We start from the raw sequence: 19,391 nt of genomic DNA, 5'->3' as shown, positions 1-19,391 counted from the left end.
ATCTTATCACTCATATTCTTTTATTTTTTCAAATTTCTCTTTTCATGTCACAGATGCCAAGTTGATTTTATTCGATATGACTGTTTCTGTTTTTGACTTATGTCCTTTTTGTCCTGAGCGTATGTGAATAATTTCAAAAAATGTTTTAATACCCCATTTTTTATTTTTGCAGTTTCACACTTACAAACAAAAAATAAAAATTCATAAAATTATTATATTGTTCGATATTGTCAAATTTCTTAGATTATTCAACAATAAAAAAATAATTGAAGAAAATTTGAATTTTGGAAAAGATTTCGAAAACAATGAAGATTATTGAATTTGACGGGAAAAAAAATGAGGATGAATAACAATTTGTGTGCGAAATTAAATAAATCTGTGAATCACATTTCAACTATTAATCACATTTTCAATGCTATTAATTTAAAAAAAAAAAAAGACTAAAAAAAAGACTAAAAAAACTATTTAATTCACAAATATATGTTATATGAAATTAAAATAAAGTTAAGTTGCTTTGAAAGAATTGGAAATCTCAATTCTACTCTTGGGTGCTCATTTCTTGTTCTTTGCCCTCGTCTTTCTTGCTTTTGGCCTTCTTTTTCTTGACAACCACAATAACAATTACAACCACAACTACAGCAACAACAACGACGACAACAACTATAGGTACAACAATAGCAATAATCCTTCTTTTCTTTTCTTTTTGCTCTCTCTCTCTCGCTCGCTCTCTCTCTCGTTCTCGCTCTCGCTCTCTCTCTCGCTCTCTCTCTTGCTCTCTGATTTGTTCATCGATTCGATCTTGCTTCGCTTTCATGTATTTTTTGTGCGCATCCTCCGGATCTGATTCCGTGTCTTTTGCTCCCACAATCCAGCCCGCTGTTGAATTGTCATAATCATTTGCAAACTCAAATGCATCTTCCTGTTTGCAGAACTCATCTAAATCTGGTGCAATGATGAATAGAGAAGTTGACTTTGAGTCAGCTGTGTTTGAGCTGTCTATTTCCAGGTTGTTCGCAGATGGAAGCTGAAGATTCGATTTCGTCTTTGGCATTTCAATTAATATTGCTCCTGATTTCCCCTTTGATGCTGAACACGACTTGAATAAACATTTGTTGTTTCTTCCAATTGCCACTGAAGATTCGTTCGAACTCAAAAAAATCTCCAACCCAGCCACTTTTCCATTTTCTGAATTCACTCCATTCATGCTCAGCCCTTCAATGCTAACTTCTGAAGGCGTGCTACCTTCATTCTTAATCGCAATCGCTGCTCCATTTTGAACATTAACATTGCTGATCTCCACTCCATTCAACGAAGCCGAACTCACACCGCCCAAAGAAAATGGCGATGAAGAAAACGAAACTGTGTTGCTGCTATCTGCGCATGAAACTGTGTTCATTGCAACTTTCCCGCCATCAACACTCACAAGACTGCCAACAACAACATCATCCCCATCTGCATTTGCAGTCATTTTCTCTAGCGATTTGGCTCCAGCTCTGACAAATCGGCAATTGCTGATCGAAAGTGATTCTGACCTTTCATTTCCAAAAATCAAAGAATTCCATTTTTTTCCAGAAGCAGGAAAGTTGAACGCCAAAGACTTGAATTCCACCTTTTGTTCGCATGTAAATAAAGCAGACGATGCGCTAACATCACAATTAATGGCAACTTCAGTATTTCCCTCTCCATTGTCATTCACTCCTTCAATGGTTATTCCCTTTTCGTTGCTAATTGTCATTTCTTCACCTGTCAATGGACTGTCATCTTTCACAATCTCCACGTAGTATCCGTCGGTGCAAGTAATTAAATTTATATTCTCACATGCAAACTTCAATGAATACAAGGGATCATCACTTGAAAATCCGTTTCCTTCTCCTTCGTTCTTTACAAATAATTTTCCAGATTGATCAAAATAATATACAACAAAAGGGTAAGAGTTATAGCTATCTTCAATGAATCCCATAACGAACATAAAATTGTCCTTCCTCGTATAATTGGCTGCGAAACTTCTCTTCATTGCCGCTGCTATTTCTTCGAATAATGAGTCATTCGCCATCATCAATGATAGTCCAGTCTCCCACGATCCTTTTCCAGCTGTGCATTTGTCAAATATAAGATTCCTTCCGTCTTCGGGCCACTTAAGTTTACTTGCTGATTCAATTGCTAGCATTCGTAGATACATTCCTCCAGAGCCTTCAAAATCATCACAACTGCATGATGAAAACGTTGTTGCACCTCCATCTCCAACCGAAAACGTGCTGCTGTCATGATTTGATCCAACAAATAAAACTGAATGATAACATTTTAACTCTGAAAAAGTGCTCCCATTCAAAGTAACATCAATTATATTTGAACTGGATACATTTATAATAGAATAGGATGTTGTCTCAATCTTATTCAAAGTCAAATTAGACAATATCACAGTTTCACATTCACTAATCGAAAACAAATCTCTTCCCGTTGTAAATGTATTTTCTTCGTCTGCACATTCAACAGATTCCAAAGTCAATGATCCTTCATATACGTACAGAAGACCATAATTAACATTGTCGCTTCCAGCTTCTGGTCGAATAAATCTGCAGTTACTTATTGACAAAGATGCTGAACGACTGCTTATTAAAAAATATTCCCCGTATCCTTGTCCCTCTTTTCTTAATGTTGTTGGAAAAAGAAAAACCAAATATTTGAATTCCACTGCTTCTTTGCATGAAAACAGATCACTTCCTGGACGCACATCACAATTAATTGTCACTTCAGTGTTTCCACTTCCATCACCATTCACTCCTTCGATCGTAATTCCTTTGTTCTTTTCGAAGGTTATCGCTTCTGCAGTCAATGGATTTGCATCGTAAACTATTTTCATGTCACATGCATTATTAACGTCCAGTAAACCGTAGGCACTTTTCAGTGATTGCTTTTCCTGATCGATTGCCAATCCGCTATAGTCATTATTCCCGCTTTGCTTAACAAACACCGTTGTAATTGATTCAGATGATTCTTCTTGTGCGTAAGTCGATAATACAATTTGCAAAAGAAACAATCCCAAAAACATTCTTTAAAGATGACTTCAATCAATATCTTTTGATCGAATTTTATATTACACAAAATTTCAATCACATGAATTACATTTAAAAGCAATTTTCATATGTGAATGTTTCTTGAAAAAAAAATTGGAAACAATTAATGCATTTTTAAAATCAGAAAATCTGGAGCATTTTTATTGTCACAGCTCTGTTGAGCGTTCAATCCTCCATTCCATCAACAGAACTCATCATTTTCAATTATTTCAGAAAATTCTTGTTAAAAAAGTCAATCTTCCTCGTTGAAGCTTCAACAAACATGGTTTTGAAGAAAATGCAAAATCAAATCCTGTGTGATGAGCTATTATCAAAGATTTGTTGTTTATTTCAATAACCTTTCAAAAAGAAAACAGAAATTATTTTAATTAATATTTTTTTCCCCGCTGATTCGAATGGAAATTTTTTTTCCCTTCAAAAAAGAATGCCAACAACAAGACGGTATTTGGAATGAAAATGTTTCTTTTCAGTCAAAGAAAGTGGAAGAAAATGAATAAAATTAAAAAGCATTTGGATGAGAGTGAAAAGGAATAACAACAATAGGACGGCTCTTGAAGAGGAAAAATGAAGAGATATTTTTTCTGACAAAGAAAGTGGAAGACAACATTAAAAGTTGGATGTTTATTGGGAAAAAAGGATGATGGAGAAAGGAGCACTGTGAAACAATGGAAAAGGAGACTGACAGCTTCAGTGATTGAACAATCTTCAATATTTGCATTGAAAAGGGTAGGCGTGTGTTCTTTTAAGGAATTATTAAAAGAAATACAAAACAATTTATTTTTATTTTCCTTTTTTTCAAATCCTTTTTCCATTCTTTAAAATAGTTTTTATTTCGTCGAGTGCTATTCTCAGAGAAATTTCAGCTCAAGTTGCATTTTTGCTGGAAATGTGTTTCCTTCTCCTTCTCCTTCTCCTTCTCCTTCTCCTTCTCCTTCTCCTTCTCCTTCTCCTTCTCCTTCTCCTTCTCCTTCTCCTTCTTCTCCTTCTTCTCCTTCTCCTTTTCCTTTTACTTCTTCTTCTTTTTCTTCTTCTTTTTCTTTTTCTTCTCTCTTCACTGGTGCTTTACTTCTGCAAAGTTCATCTTCAGCTCAACTCCAAATATTCCCCATTCACTCCGCTCTTCTCTGCTCATATGTCTGCTACTGCTTCACAATGATCGCGCAGAGGAAACAGAAAAGGAAGAAGAAGATGATGATGCAGAAGAAGAAGAAGAAGGAGAAGGAGAAGAATGAATAGAAGATGAAGAAGATGAAGACGAAAAAGAAAATGAAGAAGAAGAAGAAGAAGAAGAAGAGGAGGAGGAGGAGGAGGAGGAGGAGGAAGAAGAAGAAGAAGAAGAAGAAATTGACGATGATGATAAAATGATTGAAAATCGAATTTGTGGAAAGGAACAACAAATAAAAAGAGAATTATTGTGAAATTCAAATCTTTGAGCTTTAATCTTTTGTTTCTGCGTATTCTTCAAGCGAGGAGTAGTCTTTGAATTTTACACACTTTCAACTTAACCCTCTTTCTCTTTCCAACAAAAAAATCAAAAACAATATGAAAATCCCTCTTTTCCTTATTTTATTCCATCTCTTCCGTTTCAAACTTTCCCTTCTTTCCTTCAAATCATATTTCCTCAAAAATATTCTTCCCTAAAACCCAATATCAAATAACGTGCAATATTTTGCTCTTCTTTAATCTTTGCGCTCTTGCCTTTTCTCTCACTTTCCTTTCTGCATCCATCTTAACTTTTCCAATTCTTTTCAAAAACTCTCTGATCTTTCGTGTTTCAAGCAGTCTGAAAAATAAAATCGATTCAAAAATACCAATGAAAACATATGCAAACATTCCGAACCTCTATAAATGCCAGCTTTGATGTATAATTCCATCGGCAATGATGATTTTTTTCAATGGAGCGCAATCTATCCAAGATTTTCCTATTTTCTTTCAACATAAAGCAGTTTTAAAAAAAATTCTTTTATTATCCAATTAAGATGCCTTTTTTCAACCAAACATGTCTATTTCCGAATTTTTAATGGTTTGGTAAGAAATATAAAAAACCGTAAAACAAAAGCGATTTTTTCAAACCTCAAAATTGAGTGTGTTTGGCCATGAATAAACCAAAATTATCCCACTTTCACACCTTCATCCTGAGCAGCGGCTTTTGGAACTTGTCACCAACAGTTTTCGTTTGCATCAGATTAGAAATATTGTTCGTTCATTAATTTTCATTGCGCTCATTTATCTGCACTGCTCAAAAAACAAGAATAGAAAATATGAATGAAATTGAATTTCAAATTTGATATTTATGAGGATGGAGAAAACGTAATAAAAAATTTGATCATTGGAACCAATACAAATAATATAAAAAGATCAAACATTTTTTATAACAGTTATATCTTGCAGAGGACACTTATTTTGAATCGAATGATATTACAGTTTATAATTTCTTAACAGATTCTAATTTTTTTCACCTCTAATTTCTTCAATCCAAACAAATGCGAATTTAATGTGAATGTGAAAATGTTGTTGTTTTCTGAATGCAACGTGCTTACGAAAATGCAGGAGACGAATAATACAATAAAGTTCAAAGGTTTTCAATGCAGTTGCATTTGATTTCTTGATGGTTTTTTTTTTTTGAAGAATCGTTTTCTGGGCTGGAGCTTTGCAATGATGATGGGAAAAAACAAAAAATCGAAGAAATAAATCGGACATTGAATGAAATGAATTCAAACGAACTTGAATACGTTTTCAAAATTGGAATGTTTGATGAAATACACGATATGATCGAAGAAAAAAAAATTTCTTTGAAAGATTCGATTTTGATGTTGAAACATATGGGATATTGCAAAGTACTTAAAATTGCAAGGAATGTTAACTTTCAAGATTCTTTCCTGTACACAAGATTGGAAATGATGATAATTGAAGAAGAAAAAAAGAATGAAGGAAGGAACGAAAAACTTCTTGTTGGTCTCTGCGAGTGCAATTTTCTGCTCAACAATGCGGTTTCTGAAGGACTAATTTCAATTTGTGTGCCTCTTCTTCTGAACGTGGCATCAAACAAAGAGGAAAACAAGGAAGCACAAAAGGAAGTGGAAATGGCATTGCTAGCGTTGAGTAACATTCCAGGGTGTCAAGTCTGAACACTTCTATTTCTTTTTTGATGTCATTTTTTAATGATTTTAATTAGAAAATTGAAAAAGAATTTTTCATCAATGAAATCAAAGAGATTATCCAAAATCAACAGGAATATCGAAACCTCACTCATCTTGCCTATCAATCTTCTTGGAAATTTTTGATTGATAGATATTTCAATTACGAAAGCTGGAAAGAAGTGATTGTGAACGAATTGCATTTTGTGAGAGAAGAATCAAAAGAACTGGAAGAGTTGTCGAAGAGTGTGGATTGGAAGAGAAAAGAAGAAGAAAGAGGAAAGGAAGTGAAGGAAGCACTTGTTATCTGGAGATGGTTCTTTGTTATTGGTTATTGCTTTGAATGGTGCACCTTGTGTTGCATGGAATGGGAAGAACTTATCTACAGCATTGTGGATATGTTTCAAGCAGCAAAGGACAATCACAAAGATATTTGCAATGGATGTCTCGGTTCACTTAGACGTGCATAAGAAAAGAGAAATGTGAAAATTGATGGCTTATTGAAAAGCGGAGCTATTGATATCTTTTTGGAGGAAATGAATCAATCAACTTTGGATGATGATTTGATAATGAATTGTTATTATTTCTTTTTGAATATTTCAAGAAGATTGAAAGGAAAGACCGATGGAGAAACGGACGAAACTGAACGAAAAGAGTTGAAAAGAAAGATATTCGAAAAGATGGAAGAAGAAGGATGCGAAGATGTCATAGCTAGCTTTCACAAAGGATTTGATTTTTTCAAAAGAATATTTTATCCAAGAATGTCATTAGATGCATCTGAATATTTTGTGAACATTTGAGAAAATTTTTTTCAATAAAAATTGAAACTCTTAAATTGAATTATCTTTTCTCTATTATTTATTTCTCAGCAAGAGATAAAATAAATTGGATAATTTAAATGATGTATTTTCAAACCTTGTTCTGAAAAAATGAAAAATAAGAAATTCTTTTCAATTTGTTCCATCAAGAATCTTCGTTGAATAGATAACTGCACTCAATCATTTTCAATAAGATTCGTTTTTATAACGATGTGTTCAATTGTTCAGTTATTGCCTCTGTAAGCCTCTGGTCTCCTTTGCTTATCTCTTTCTGATAAAATTTTCAATGTACAAGAGAAGGCGAAGGAGAAGAATGAAATGGTATTTCTCGAGAAAAATTCAAGAGCATCAAAGAAGAAATGTTTGTTGAAGAATCAAATTGTCAACATCTTGTGCGCAAAACATAACAGCAACTTATCTGTCGATAAGGAAGAATGAAATCCTTATTCAAAAACTGCTTGACTAAAAAAGTTCATCTTGATGGAATTCTCTCTCCTTTTCTTTCTTTCTCTTCTTCTTTCTCACTTTCTCACTCTCTCCCTTTCTTTTTTCTTTTGCTCAGAAATCTTCAATTGAAGTTCCTTAAATTTTTGTTTCATTGACCTTCATTTCCATTCCATCCATCATCTGAAAGTGACTCAATCCCAATTCATCTGAGTTGTGTGCTGTCTTCTTTGTCGAAACGAATGAAGAAGAAGAAGAAGAAGAAAAGGAAGATTTCAAATGTTGAAATGAAGACAGATGCTGTGTGAATGTTTGAATGAGGGAGGGAGAGTGTGTGAGTGAAGCGAAGTGGAAGATGAGAATGAGAAGATTGAATGAAATGAATGAAGAACATTCAATTTTTTTTGAATATTCTTCGTGTTCAACTGAAAATGTTGCTTCAGAACGAAATCTTTTCCATTCTCTTTTCTCTTCTTTTCTTTTCTTATTTGTTTTTGGTTCATTTTCAGCCATCTGCTTCTTCATCTCGTTTTCCTCTTCATCTTCTTCATATTTCCTTCTTTTCTGAGATGAGATGAGATGAATGGAAATGTGTTGAACATTCGCTTCACCGACTCCAAAGATAATCTGATGAGCATTTTGACAGCCACAAAAATATTGACTTATCTTCCAAATCAGTCGGTATTTCATGAAAGCTAGTGATAAAGTCTTCGCTTTCCGTTTTCTTCCATCTTTTCAAATGACTTCTTTTTAACTTCTTTTCTTTTTGCTTCTTCCACTTCATCATCTATTATTTCTTTCAATCTTTCCGAAATATTCATAAAGAAATGGAAGTATTTTCGTAATATTTTGTCTTTAAATGTTGACTGCTGAATCTCCTCCAAAACAGCATCAATAGCACCACTTTTCAACAAGTCTTCAACCTTCGCAACTCTATTTTTCGCTGCATTTCTCAAGGAATAAATGCACCAATCGCTAATTCCTCTATGATTATCCTTCGCTGCTCGATATACCTGAACAATGCTATTGATAAATTTAACAAATTCTTCATTCCACAATGTGCAACATTGAAAATAAATTGCACATGTTTTGGCCCGTCTCATTAATGCAAATTCTTCTTTCGCTTCTTCTTTGCTCATTTCCTCTTCTTTCTTCTTCCAATCGATACATTTCATCAACTCTTCCAGTTCTCTTGCTGCTTCTCTCGCTAAATGCAGTTCATTCACAATAACTATTTCCAAGTCTTTATCTTTGAAAAATCGGTCAATTAAAAACTGCCAAGCTGATTGATAGGCAAGTTGCGTCAGATTGTGATGTTCCTGATGATGTTTGATAATCTCTTTGATTTCATTGAAGAAAAGTTCTTTTTTAAAATTCTGTTTTACAAAAAGTGAAGAAAAATTAAAATATTAATTGTACTGAAACAAAAAAGAAATGCCCATGCCCTATATTTAATGTTGCTCAAAGGTTGCAAAGCCAGATCCACTTCTTTCTGTATTTCCTCATTTTCCTCTTTATTCAAGGCGACATTCAGAAGGCAAGGTACACAAATCGAAAGCAATTCGGGTGTGAAGCTGCAGCTTAGAAAAATATGGCATTCGCAAAGATCAATCAAAAGCCTTTTGTTCTTTTCTTTTTCCTTCTTCTCCTCTTCTTCTGCCATCTTTTTAAATTTTTTGCCCAGCGAAGACAAATTAAAGCATGGATCCCACACGTTTTTCAGCACATTGCTATATCCAGCATGCTTCAGCAGCAAAATTGCATTCTCCATTGACATTTTCTTTTCTTCAATCATTTCGTGCATTTTGTTGAATGGTTCTTCTGTGAAAACAGATTCGAATTCTTCTTCGTTCATTCCATCAATTATTTCATTCGTTTCTCCAATTTTCTTTCTCTGTTTATCTTCATCGTAATGCTCCAGCTCAGAAAACAATTCTAAAAAATAAAAAAAAAGAAAGAAAGAAATACAATAAGCCAGAGTTCAAATGCAACTGCAATTGCAAACCTGTGAACGTTTTTGTGTTGTCTGTCTCCAACATACAGATTTTTTTATAAAAAATTGAACAAGAAAACAATGCCATTTTGATATTCACAATGAAAATTCAAATGATTGGGCAGAAGATAACGAATGAGAAATTTTATCTCGCAAAAGATGAAAGAAATATATGCATTCAAACCATTCTATCTTTCGATAACATTTTCGACTTGTAATTTCAAAGAAAATGAATTCTTTGTTCTTTCTCTTTGTTGTTATGGATGTTTTGATCAATACATATTTCAAAAGAAATACAGATTAACAAAATGAGAGTTCAATAAATGAACATTTTTCACAGAATTAGAAGCATTATTTCCAATGATGGCTGTTGACAACTGTGACAATGCATTGATATTGAAATTCCATCTTTTGAATAATTGAGATTCGTTGTTAAAGGAAATATAACGATTTTTATTTTGAATGGAATTATATGAATAAATGCAATTTGTATTGTTCTGTTGTTTGCGAAGATATTGTTATTTGAATCCTTTCGAATTCTCAAGAATCCGACTTATTGTTGAAATAGACAATCTCCGCTTGAGAGAGCAATGCAATGAGAATGGAACTGATAAAAATATAAAAATTGGGAAACAAATGGATATGCATAAATTCTGTGATTTTCATAACTTTTGAACGGTCAAGAGGATACGACGATCATATTTTAGAATGAAAATTTTCGTTTGTATTTTTTTTTTTTATATTTTTCTACATATTGCGAAGATATTTCCATCTGTGTCCTCTTCGAAATTGTGATTCAGACGATTTATATAAAAAATTTATTTATTCTTTTTATAGGAAGACAATGAAGAAGCGAGAATATAATTTTAACAAACGGCAGATATTAAAGCCTGAATATATATTTTTCACGACGCTTCAACTTTTTTAATGGGACTTTTTCCCAAATTTGCACTTTTTTTGTTTTTGACTTCCAACAACCGAAAAACGCTGGATGACTTTCAGCACTTTATAAATCCTTTTTAACCAGTTTTATTCTATTTATTTACTGTTTTCTTTTCAGTTTTTGTTTTTTGCACATCGAGAAATCTCGTTTTTTTGCTAAATTTAATAGGACTTTTTCTAGCCAACCTGTCAACTCACAAGAAATTGATGAGTTGTTTTGAATGGCATAAACTATAATCTAACTATTTTTAAATTCATTTTTTTCACAAACACTTTTTTCTTGTTTTTTTCACATTTCATTTATTTTAACAACATGCAAACATAAAACTGATTGTTTCTTTATTAATATAATAAAATAATAAAATTAAAAATATGTTATGAAAAATAAATACTCTTATGATGATATGTTGTTTATAAAAAAACATCAATTTTTTTCTATTTGTCTTTTTAGGGTAAACGGAATCAAACTATGATGATCTGAGATCACATTGTTGTTATTTTGATAAATTCTTTATAGAAGAAATAAACCTTCGTTTTATTTTTACAACATTTCATTAATAAAGTGCAAGTTTTGCATATCATATTTTCAATTTTATTATTTCATTATATGGGGGAAAATACAGACTTTCAAGCTTTTTATGCACAAAGCATGAAATAATTGTTTTTCTTATGACATTACAAAACTTTCTCAGATTTCAAAATAATTTTAATTTTCATATCCGTAAACAGGCATCGTTGAAATCAAAACATAAAGTTTTCCAACATTACACGAATGTCAAAAAATGAACTCATTTTTATAATATTTTTTGTAATCAAAAATTTAATAAAAAGTGCATAATTTTTCAATGAAAATGCTTGAAGCAAAATATTTTACCCCATATTAATAAAGAAACAATCAGTTTTATGTTTGCATGTTGTTAAAATAAATGAAATGTGAAAAAAACAAGAAAAAAGTGTTTGTGAAAAAAATGAATTTAAAAATAGTTAGATTATAGTTTATGCCATTCAAAACAACTCATCAATTTCTTGTGAGTTGACAGGTTGGCTAGAAAAAGTCCTATTAAATTTAGCAAAAAAACGAGATTTCTCGATGTGCAAAAAACAAAAACTGAAAAGAAAACAGTAAATAAATAGAATAAAACTGGTTAAAAAGGATTTATAAAGTGCTGAAAGTCATCCAGCGTTTTTCGGTTGTTGGAAGTCAAAAACAAAAAAAGTGCAAATTTGGGAAAAAGTCCCATTAAAAAGTTGACCCAATGATTATTTTTAGCATTTGTTGCGACAGTGGATAGTGAAGAAATCATGAAGAACAAACTTCAGCAAAAAAAGAAGACAGATATATTTGGTGTCTTCTGGCATAACCACACAATCATATGGGTGATTCTTTTTGAAAAGTCACAAATGTTTAATTTTCTAATACTTCAGAAATTTCATATTTTGCTAAATATTTTGTTAACAAATATCAAACTTCACTGAAATAGAATCTATTTCTTGATAATGTTATTTCAAACATTCTTGAGGAGATTTGCGAGCTGAAACAGAAATTTGAGCAAAATATGAAATTTGAGATTTATTCGAAAATTAAACATTTGTGACTTTTCAAAAAGAATCACCCATATCCATGTCAGGTTCATAGCAAAGGGAAAGGGAATGGAGTCTTATTTTCTGATGATTGAATAATCCTGTTCTGCTCCTTTCAACCGAAAAAAAATGGAAAGACGAAGAGACAAGAGGTTTTTGGAGAAACAAGGATGCAAAGGAAATGAAGATGAAAGACAGGAGGATAGAGAAGAAGATGAGAATGTAATCGTTGATTCAACAGTTCAATTGAAATTGGTGAGATTCTCGAAACATAACTTTCATTGAGCATTTCGAATGTTGGTTTTTCACATATTCTGTTTATATTTTCAAACATCCTTTCGCTCTGATTCATTCAAATACATCTTCAATGAGACCTTTTGAATCCTTTTTTCTTTGTGCTTAGTTTTGCAAAGTATTTTTTGGAGCATCCATCAATTCCGATTGTTTGCTTTCAGTGGTAATCTTTTGAATTGTTTTTGACAAATCGTTCTTTGAATTATCCCAAAGAAATAATCATTGAAACTTTTGCTTTGTTACAAATTTATTCTTTCTTTCGCAAATCTTTTAAAATTCTTGCACTTTTTCTTCTGTTGAATTTTTGACAGAACTCACACTTTCGCAATATTTCATTCCTCTATGCAGCTCTTTTCAAGTATATAAAACAAAGTGCTTCTTTCTTTTTCTCAATGACTGAATTCTTTTTTGCCTCCATCTCAGTCATTATCGTCTCGCTCTGATGATCCCCTTCCATTGGCGTGATCTTCAAGCTTATTTATGCATCACACTTCTTTAACGCTTTCTCACTGTATTGCATGTAAATGTTGAGCTTGCCTCACATTGTTCTAAATTATCATTTCCACTCACAGAGATATAATTTGTATCATCCTTCAGTCTATTTTTTTTAAATGTTGATCATATGTTCAGTCACTTGTATTTATATAATTGTGTGTTTGGAACAGGTTCTGTCATCTGTGTTTGTGGTTCAGGATTCAGTGAATGGATTTTCGGAATCAATGTTAAAATTGCTTTAATCGTATAATGTTATATCGTACACATATGGAGTGATTGCAGATCCACAATTGTGTTCTGAAAAAACAAAAGCGATCTACTCTGTTTTTTTTTAAGCAGTTTCTCGATATGGTTGCAAACATATTCCTCCAACATATGAGAATGTTGAACATGAAACAAACCAAATGCTTCTCATTTTGAATGCTGAAGAAACTGAAACACAAAAAATGTCTCCACCGTAAGTGTTTGAAAGTGAGAATAAAGTGAAGAAGGGTTCAAACACACATTAACTCTCCTCTCACTTATTCTCTAATAAAATGAGTGCTATCCCCGTGACATGAATATTTTTAAAATTGTAAGCTAATCCATAAAACAGTTCTTTTTAATCAGACATAACCATTGTTTTGAAAACGGATTCAACAAATAATTCTATTTGGTTTATAATTTCCATTTTGCTATTTTCCATTCATGTTTTGATGAAAACTGCCTCGACTTTTTTCGGTATTTGCTTAATGTCCAAAATGTCTCCAATCCTTTTGTTCAGAATTTTCTTTGAATGCTTTTATTGTTGACCAACATTGTTTGATCAATAATAAAAGAAAAAAGATTTTCACCTAAAAAATAATGTGAAATTCATTACAAGTGTTCTTTTCATTACAATAACCATCGGTGCTTAACATGCAACTTTGTTCCAAACAAGCCACCTTTCAATTAAGCTTTCTCTTGTTTTTCTTTATTTTCAACTGTTTTTGTTAAAACATATCAATAACAATTGATATTGTGAGAAATAATGAAAGAATAGATTTTGTTCTTTTTCATCATGCTTTCTTCTTGCTGAAGTTTGCGATTTCTTCTTTTATTCACATATTGGATTATTTACTAAATTTTGGTTTCCTGATAATTTCAATGGTACAAATCAATTATATAGTCACCAAACATTAAAACATGCATTTTGAAAGAACTGTCTTTAAAAGAAATTATTATTAAGATAATTCTGAAAGACTTGATCATTCTCAATTTTTATGACAGAAAAGATTGAATAAACATGGGTGATTATTTTTGAAATCATAATTTTTTAAATGAAAATTTCGGTTTGAATTTTCACTTCCAATGCTTGTAAATGAACACATAAAAGTGAAAACTTCTATTCAAAACATCTCTGTAATTTTTTCACATCATTGATTTTCAATTTTGACAATTGAGATGAATAAAACATATCAATGAAAATTATATTTTCTATTTCTTGAAATTTTCAAAATTTTCAACACACCGAAAAAAGTTATGATTTCATTAATAATCACCTTCATCGCCTCAATTGCACAGGGTTCTGGCAACATGATAATATCTTGCAATCAAATCCCCGTTAAAAAAGCTATTTGCAATTCGACAAAGTTTTTTTTGGTTTTATATTCAGCATCAATGAAAGTTAAAGTTGTTTCAAAAGATGCATTAAAAAGATGGATCAAAGCGAAAAAACAGGAAGAGAGGCTGGAAGGAATGGACGTACACAAACGTTCACAGATAACCAGTTAGAAAAAATTGAAAACCAAGTTTTTGTTTTTTGTCAAGCAAAACAATTATTCAAATTTGTGATATGAAAAACATGGTTTGTGATATTTATTTTCGTGTTTTTTTTAACTTTTTTGAACTTTTCATTGATTGGATCTGATTCAAAATGATTCAAAATCAAAGAATGAACAGAAAATGATCAATAAGAAATATGCATTCAATTTTATCCATTGCAGCGAAATAGTGAAAGCATTTGTTGCAAGACCTATTGATTTTGATGAAATAAAGGATCAGTCGCCAGAAAATATCAGAGGATGGTTTTCGGAATTGTTGAGCACTGCAACGGAATGCAACATCACTTCTGAGCTTGTATTCAATTTTGATGAATTTTCAATCACTTGTGGGGAGTCTTCATCAAAATTGGTTAATTATTAGAAAGATTAAACTCCTCCCGCTATTCCAACTCCTCCAAAAGTTACGAATGAAACGATGAACCTGAGTGTCTTAACTGACGGATCCTCGTTGCAACTTTTTCTTCTTTTTCCAAAGAAAACTCTCCCGAAAAAGTTTCGTTCTCTTTCATCATTTGATTACCGCTATATTAATTCCTCTTCTGGGTGGATCACGAAGGAAATATACAAATTCATCATGATCAATTGTTGAATTCCGTTAATCGCAGAGAAAGTGAAACCAACAAGTTCACATTTAGCCCTTCTAATTATGGATAATCAATAAACTCATAATGACGGAACTGTAATTGAAGCAGAAAAAAAATTACATCATTCTGAAAAAAATTCCCACCAAATATGACACATTTGTTTCGGCCATGTGACTTTTGTGTTTTTTCTCGACTAGAATTCACTGTGAGTTACAAATTTGTTATTCCTTTTCCATATCCTCTCACTTCTAATCGAGCCCAACTTGCAGTAATTCTCCACGAAACCTTGGCTGCAGCTTGTGTTCCATCAACAGTAAAGGCATCATTCAAAAAGACAGGAGTCCGGCCTGTTGCTGCAGCTCTTATTCTCTCTTGAGCTGCCGGAGCACAGATTGAAACATCGGTATTAAAAGAAGATCTTCATTCTTTATTTCATGATTGGAGACAGGATTTTTTTCAAAAACTATTCTCCACAAAAAAGGCAAAGAATCCAAGTTTCATCGAAAACTTCAGATATAAACACCGCAGAAATTACAAACTTTGTAAAATCAACTTCATCAAACATATCAAGTTTTTCTATTTTGCTTAAAGTGCATGAATAACATCCAATAGTTATTTTTGAAAATTTGGATAACTTTGATTTGAGGAAACAACATGAGTATGCTGAAAAGCATCTTGTTTGTCTTCGATCCAAATATGAAGAAATTAAAAAATCCAAAGCTTCTTCGACACCTTCAACATTTAAAACGAAGCATTCTCCAAAAGAATTCAGCATTCTTTAATCAAGTTCTTTGTTAATTAATAACAGGAGAGAAAGAAAACAGAGAAAATGTATTTTTATGAAATCGTAAACGATGATGCGAATGGATGAATTGATTCAGATGAAAGAAAAAATATTTAAAAGGAAAAACTATTTTTTATTAGAGCAGATTCACCTTATTTAAGAAAAAAGAAAACCGAATGCAGCATAAAGTGTTTCTCTTCACTGTCATCGAAATCTTTTTCTCACTATCTTTTTTCAAATATTAAAAAAACTTGGAACGGCAAAACGTGGAAATAAATAAAGAAATGCAACTGATAATTGTTTTTGCTTTTCTTTGTTCTTGCAACAATGGAAAACACACAATTCAAAGTTTATTTGAAGACGAATATTTAACAATTTTTAAACTATTGGAGAGCATTTTTTCTCCGTCATTTATGAACATTCATATGTTATTTCAAATATTTTAAAAGCGAACATGAAGAAATCAATTGAAAACGTTTCTTAAACATGTGTATAAAACTTTATTATTTGGGTATGGGTTTGGTTCCAAGGTGCGTGTGAAGCACTGATGGTACAATAAAATAATCACTATATTAAAACATTTTTTATTCATACAAAAAAAATTTCTGTTAAAACTGTTCAAAAACAAAAAAGATTGATGAAATCAGCTGGACCATATTTTATGAGAGAGTGAATAAAATCTTGTGTGGCGTTTTTCTTATTTTCAGAATACAAATACTTTTATTTTGTTTTCAAAAATGAATTGTTATGAGAAGTTGTTGGAGTCAAAAATGAAATATTTATTGGGTTAACATGTAAAATAATAATAAGAAAAATATCATTAAAAATGAAATTAAAAAGCAAAAGCAAAAACATGAATAGAATGAACAGAAAATTGAGAAAAATAAAAAAACTCCCATAAGAATAATTTCACAAAGACATTTCATTTTTATTTGCGATGCAAGCACTTAGAAAATACGGAGATCCAGGCACTACATTTTTTGATTTATTTTATTCTTAAAAGAATTAACTGTTTTAAATATTTTTGTATATTTTATGCTATTCATGTAGAATACTGGAATAAGAGATATTCCACTGCTTCTGGAACTTTTGATTGGTATTTCGAATACCATCCATTTATAGCACAAATTTTAGATGGATTTAATTCGAAAGAAATTTCAATATTAGACGTTGGGTGCGGAAATTCGAGTATAACTTTTTTCTAAATATAAATCGAATATAACTTATGAAAATCTCAGAATTTTCTGAAATTCTTGTGTCAAAAGGATATAAAAAGATAACTTGCATCGATTATTCAAAAGCATTTTTTGAACATTTGTTTCAAGAATTTCATGAAAGGCTTCCGAGCGTTCATTGCATGTGTTTTTTTTAATTATTTTTTAACAATTACCACATATCATAAAATTTGCTTTTGTAGATATGTACATGGACGCTAGGATGCTTTCTTTTCCTGAAGCAAGCTTTGATGTTGTATTTGACAAAGGATTACTTGATTCAGCTTTAACAGGAGAATTAAGCTATGTAAACGCAAAGCAAATAATTAAATCTTGTCTGCGCGTACTGAAACCTTTTGGGTTTGCGCAAGTATTAACTGAAAAGAAACTTGATATTGTCTTCTTAATAATGTTTTATTAAAAACAAATTTTGGCTTTCATTTCCATATTTATTTTAGAAAATACATTATAATTTCTCATAGCGACATGGAAACAAGAAAAGAGCATTTTCTTGATCCTTCATTTGACTGCGAATTGAGATGCGAAAGTATTGTTGTAACTGATAATGATTGCCATGAAGGGGAAGAAAGATTGCCCGATCTGACGTTCTACGCATACATTTTCTCAAAGCATCTTCATTGAAATTAAATATGTAAAATTCTTATTATCAATTTTTAACTTTTTCTTACAATGATTATTGGAAATGTTTTTTTTTAAATTTTGAAATTAACAATTTTTACTCTCAAATGAGTTCGTATTTTTTATCTTTTCTTTGTTTTCATCTTTAAGAATAAGCTTCTCATAAATTTTAAAAATTTTGTGATCTTGAACCATTTATTGGAAATAAAAATCTTTTAAATATCCCCATTTCGCCTTTGTCGAGAAAAGAAGAGGAAAAATGGTGTTGAAAAAGCCAGGACAAAAGTTTGTTTCTCATAAAACATATATCCTCATTTATTAACGGCATTTTAACCGTCTGCCGTTTTTATCACAGGACTGAACAAAACAAATGCAAAGCAATTCGCATTGAAAAACTTGTTCTCCATATTGGTGTTGGAGAGTCTGGTGACCGTTTGACAAAAGCCATGAAGGTTCTTGAACAATTGACAGATCAAAAGCCATGCCAATCGAAAGGTTCGAAATATATTATTCTGAAATGCAAAATAATAAAACATTGAAAAATTTTGTTCTTTTCAATTCAGCAAGACTCACAATTAAACAATTTGGTGTGAGAAAGAACGAAAAGATTGCATGTTATGTGACAGTTAGAGGAAAGAAGGCCGAAGAACTTTTGGAAGCTGGTCTTCGTGTGAAAGAATTCGAGGTTTTTTAATTTGTTTCTGTTTTCAAATAATGATTTATTGATTGCTTTATCACTATGCTGTTGATTGTGCGCGCTTAAATGTTTTATTTCTAATTTCCTTTTAAACAGTTGAAAAAAAGAAACTTTTCAGCAACCGGAAACTTTGGCTTCGGTATTCAGGAGCACATTGATCTCGGAATGAAATACGATCCCAACACAGGTATCTATGGTATGGATTTCTATGTGTGCCTTGGACGTCCAGGCTTCAGGGTTCACCGTCGCAAGAGAGCACCATCATCAATTGGAAAACCCCACAGAATAACAAAGGAAGAGGCAATCAGCTGGTTCAAACAGCGCTTTGAAGGTCTTGTTTTGTAAAACATTTCATTATTCAATGAAGAATACTATTCCTCTTCTCTGGCTCCGAACATATGCAGAAAATGAAAATATTCTATTTTTTGAACATTTTTTCAGAAGTTTGTTGTTAGTCGGAAATGTAGATGTGATTTAAGATGGTGAATATAAAACAAATTTAATGAAAAAAATATAGAGACAAAAAATTTCAATTAATAAAAAGGAAAAGTTATACGATCAAATGTTTCCATAAGAGAAAGTTGAGTTTGCTGAGAAATTAAGTACTTGTTTCAACAATAAAGGAGCTCAAACCTATTGAGCTATGAATGGAGGAGAATCTTCGTCTCAGGAGGAGGAGATTTTGAAGTTTTGTGAAAAGATTGTATCAATTGCAAAGGGAAAACAAAAAAACGAAGATTTTGCTTCTGTGACGAAGCAGTTAACACATACCTTATTAGTAATTGATAAAACACAAGATGGAACTCTTTTGTAGTATGTAATTAAAATGATTTTGCTTTTATTGAAAAATTTGAAAATTTTCAGCCTTTGGAATAAAAATGTCTTGGGGGCTT

General features: G+C 31.7%; 6 protein-coding genes across 6 annotated transcripts in view; 4 read left to right on the top strand and 2 right to left on the bottom strand.

Moving 5' to 3' along the window:
• Nucleotides 1–203: 203 nt before the first annotated feature.
• Nucleotides 204–3,049, bottom strand: MONOS_15748 (uncharacterized protein; the record flags this gene model as incomplete). The annotated part of the gene is made up of 1 exon (XM_067868641.1): nt 204–3,049. One exon carries the CDS (start codon nt 3,047–3,049, stop codon nt 539–541), a length of 2,511 nt encoding a protein of 836 aa, XP_067719194.1. The 3' UTR covers nt 204–538.
• Nucleotides 3,050–5,414: 2,365 nt separating this feature from the next.
• MONOS_15749 (uncharacterized protein) lies at nt 5,415–6,681 on the top strand (the record flags this gene model as incomplete). Its single annotated transcript, XM_067868642.1, has 4 exons — nt 5,415–5,497; nt 5,625–5,652; nt 5,703–6,196; nt 6,250–6,681. Exons 3-4 carry the CDS (start codon nt 5,783–5,785, stop codon nt 6,679–6,681), a joined length of 846 nt encoding a protein of 281 aa, XP_067719193.1. The 5' UTR covers nt 5,415–5,497; nt 5,625–5,652; nt 5,703–5,782.
• A 1,487-nt stretch (nt 6,682–8,168) lies between these two features.
• MONOS_15750 (uncharacterized protein) lies at nt 8,169–9,713 on the bottom strand (the record flags this gene model as incomplete). Its single annotated transcript, XM_067868644.1, has 4 exons — nt 9,651–9,713; nt 9,479–9,503; nt 8,918–9,408; nt 8,169–8,849 (listed from the first exon to the last, which is right to left on the bottom strand). The coding sequence occupies exons 1-4, from the start codon at nt 9,669–9,671 to the stop codon at nt 8,169–8,171; spliced, it is 1,218 nt and encodes a 405-aa protein (XP_067719192.1). The 5' UTR covers nt 9,672–9,713.
• Nucleotides 9,714–16,847: 7,134 nt separating this feature from the next.
• MONOS_14267 (putative protein kinase domain protein) lies at nt 16,848–17,976 on the top strand. The gene is made up of 5 exons (XM_067867053.1): nt 16,848–16,916; nt 16,999–17,136; nt 17,187–17,303; nt 17,366–17,522; nt 17,621–17,976. The coding sequence occupies exons 1-5, from the start codon at nt 16,886–16,888 to the stop codon at nt 17,802–17,804; spliced, it is 627 nt and encodes a 208-aa protein (XP_067719191.1). The 5' UTR covers nt 16,848–16,885; the 3' UTR covers nt 17,805–17,976.
• A 22-nt stretch (nt 17,977–17,998) lies between these two features.
• MONOS_14266 (putative 60S ribosomal protein L11-2) lies at nt 17,999–18,928 on the top strand. The gene is made up of 4 exons (XM_067867052.1): nt 17,999–18,086; nt 18,157–18,296; nt 18,365–18,486; nt 18,595–18,928. Exons 1-4 carry the CDS (start codon nt 18,061–18,063, stop codon nt 18,841–18,843), a joined length of 537 nt encoding a protein of 178 aa, XP_067719190.1. The 5' UTR covers nt 17,999–18,060; the 3' UTR covers nt 18,844–18,928.
• A 213-nt stretch (nt 18,929–19,141) lies between these two features.
• The window catches only part of MONOS_14264fu14265 (putative protein CLEC16A), a gene marked incomplete at its 5' end in the record, with an annotated part of 13,657 nt that continues 13,407 nt past the window's right edge, over nt 19,142–19,391 (top strand). The window contains 2 exons of the mRNA XM_067867051.1: nt 19,142–19,311; nt 19,363–19,391. The exon at nt 19,363–19,391 is cut by the window's right edge and continues 63 nt beyond it. Of these exons, the coding sequence (XP_067719189.1) occupies nt 19,142–19,311; nt 19,363–19,391 (199 nt within the window). The remainder of the gene's footprint in view (nt 19,312–19,362) is intronic.

This window comes from Monocercomonoides exilis, assembly GCF_001643675.1.
Source record: "Monocercomonoides exilis strain PA203 chromosome Unknown scaffold65-413564, whole genome shotgun sequence".
Taxonomy (NCBI): Eukaryota; Preaxostyla; order Oxymonadida; family Polymastigidae; genus Monocercomonoides; species Monocercomonoides exilis.
Note: the sequence above shows the minus strand (reverse complement) of the source record. Positions and strands in the feature narration are given on the sequence as shown.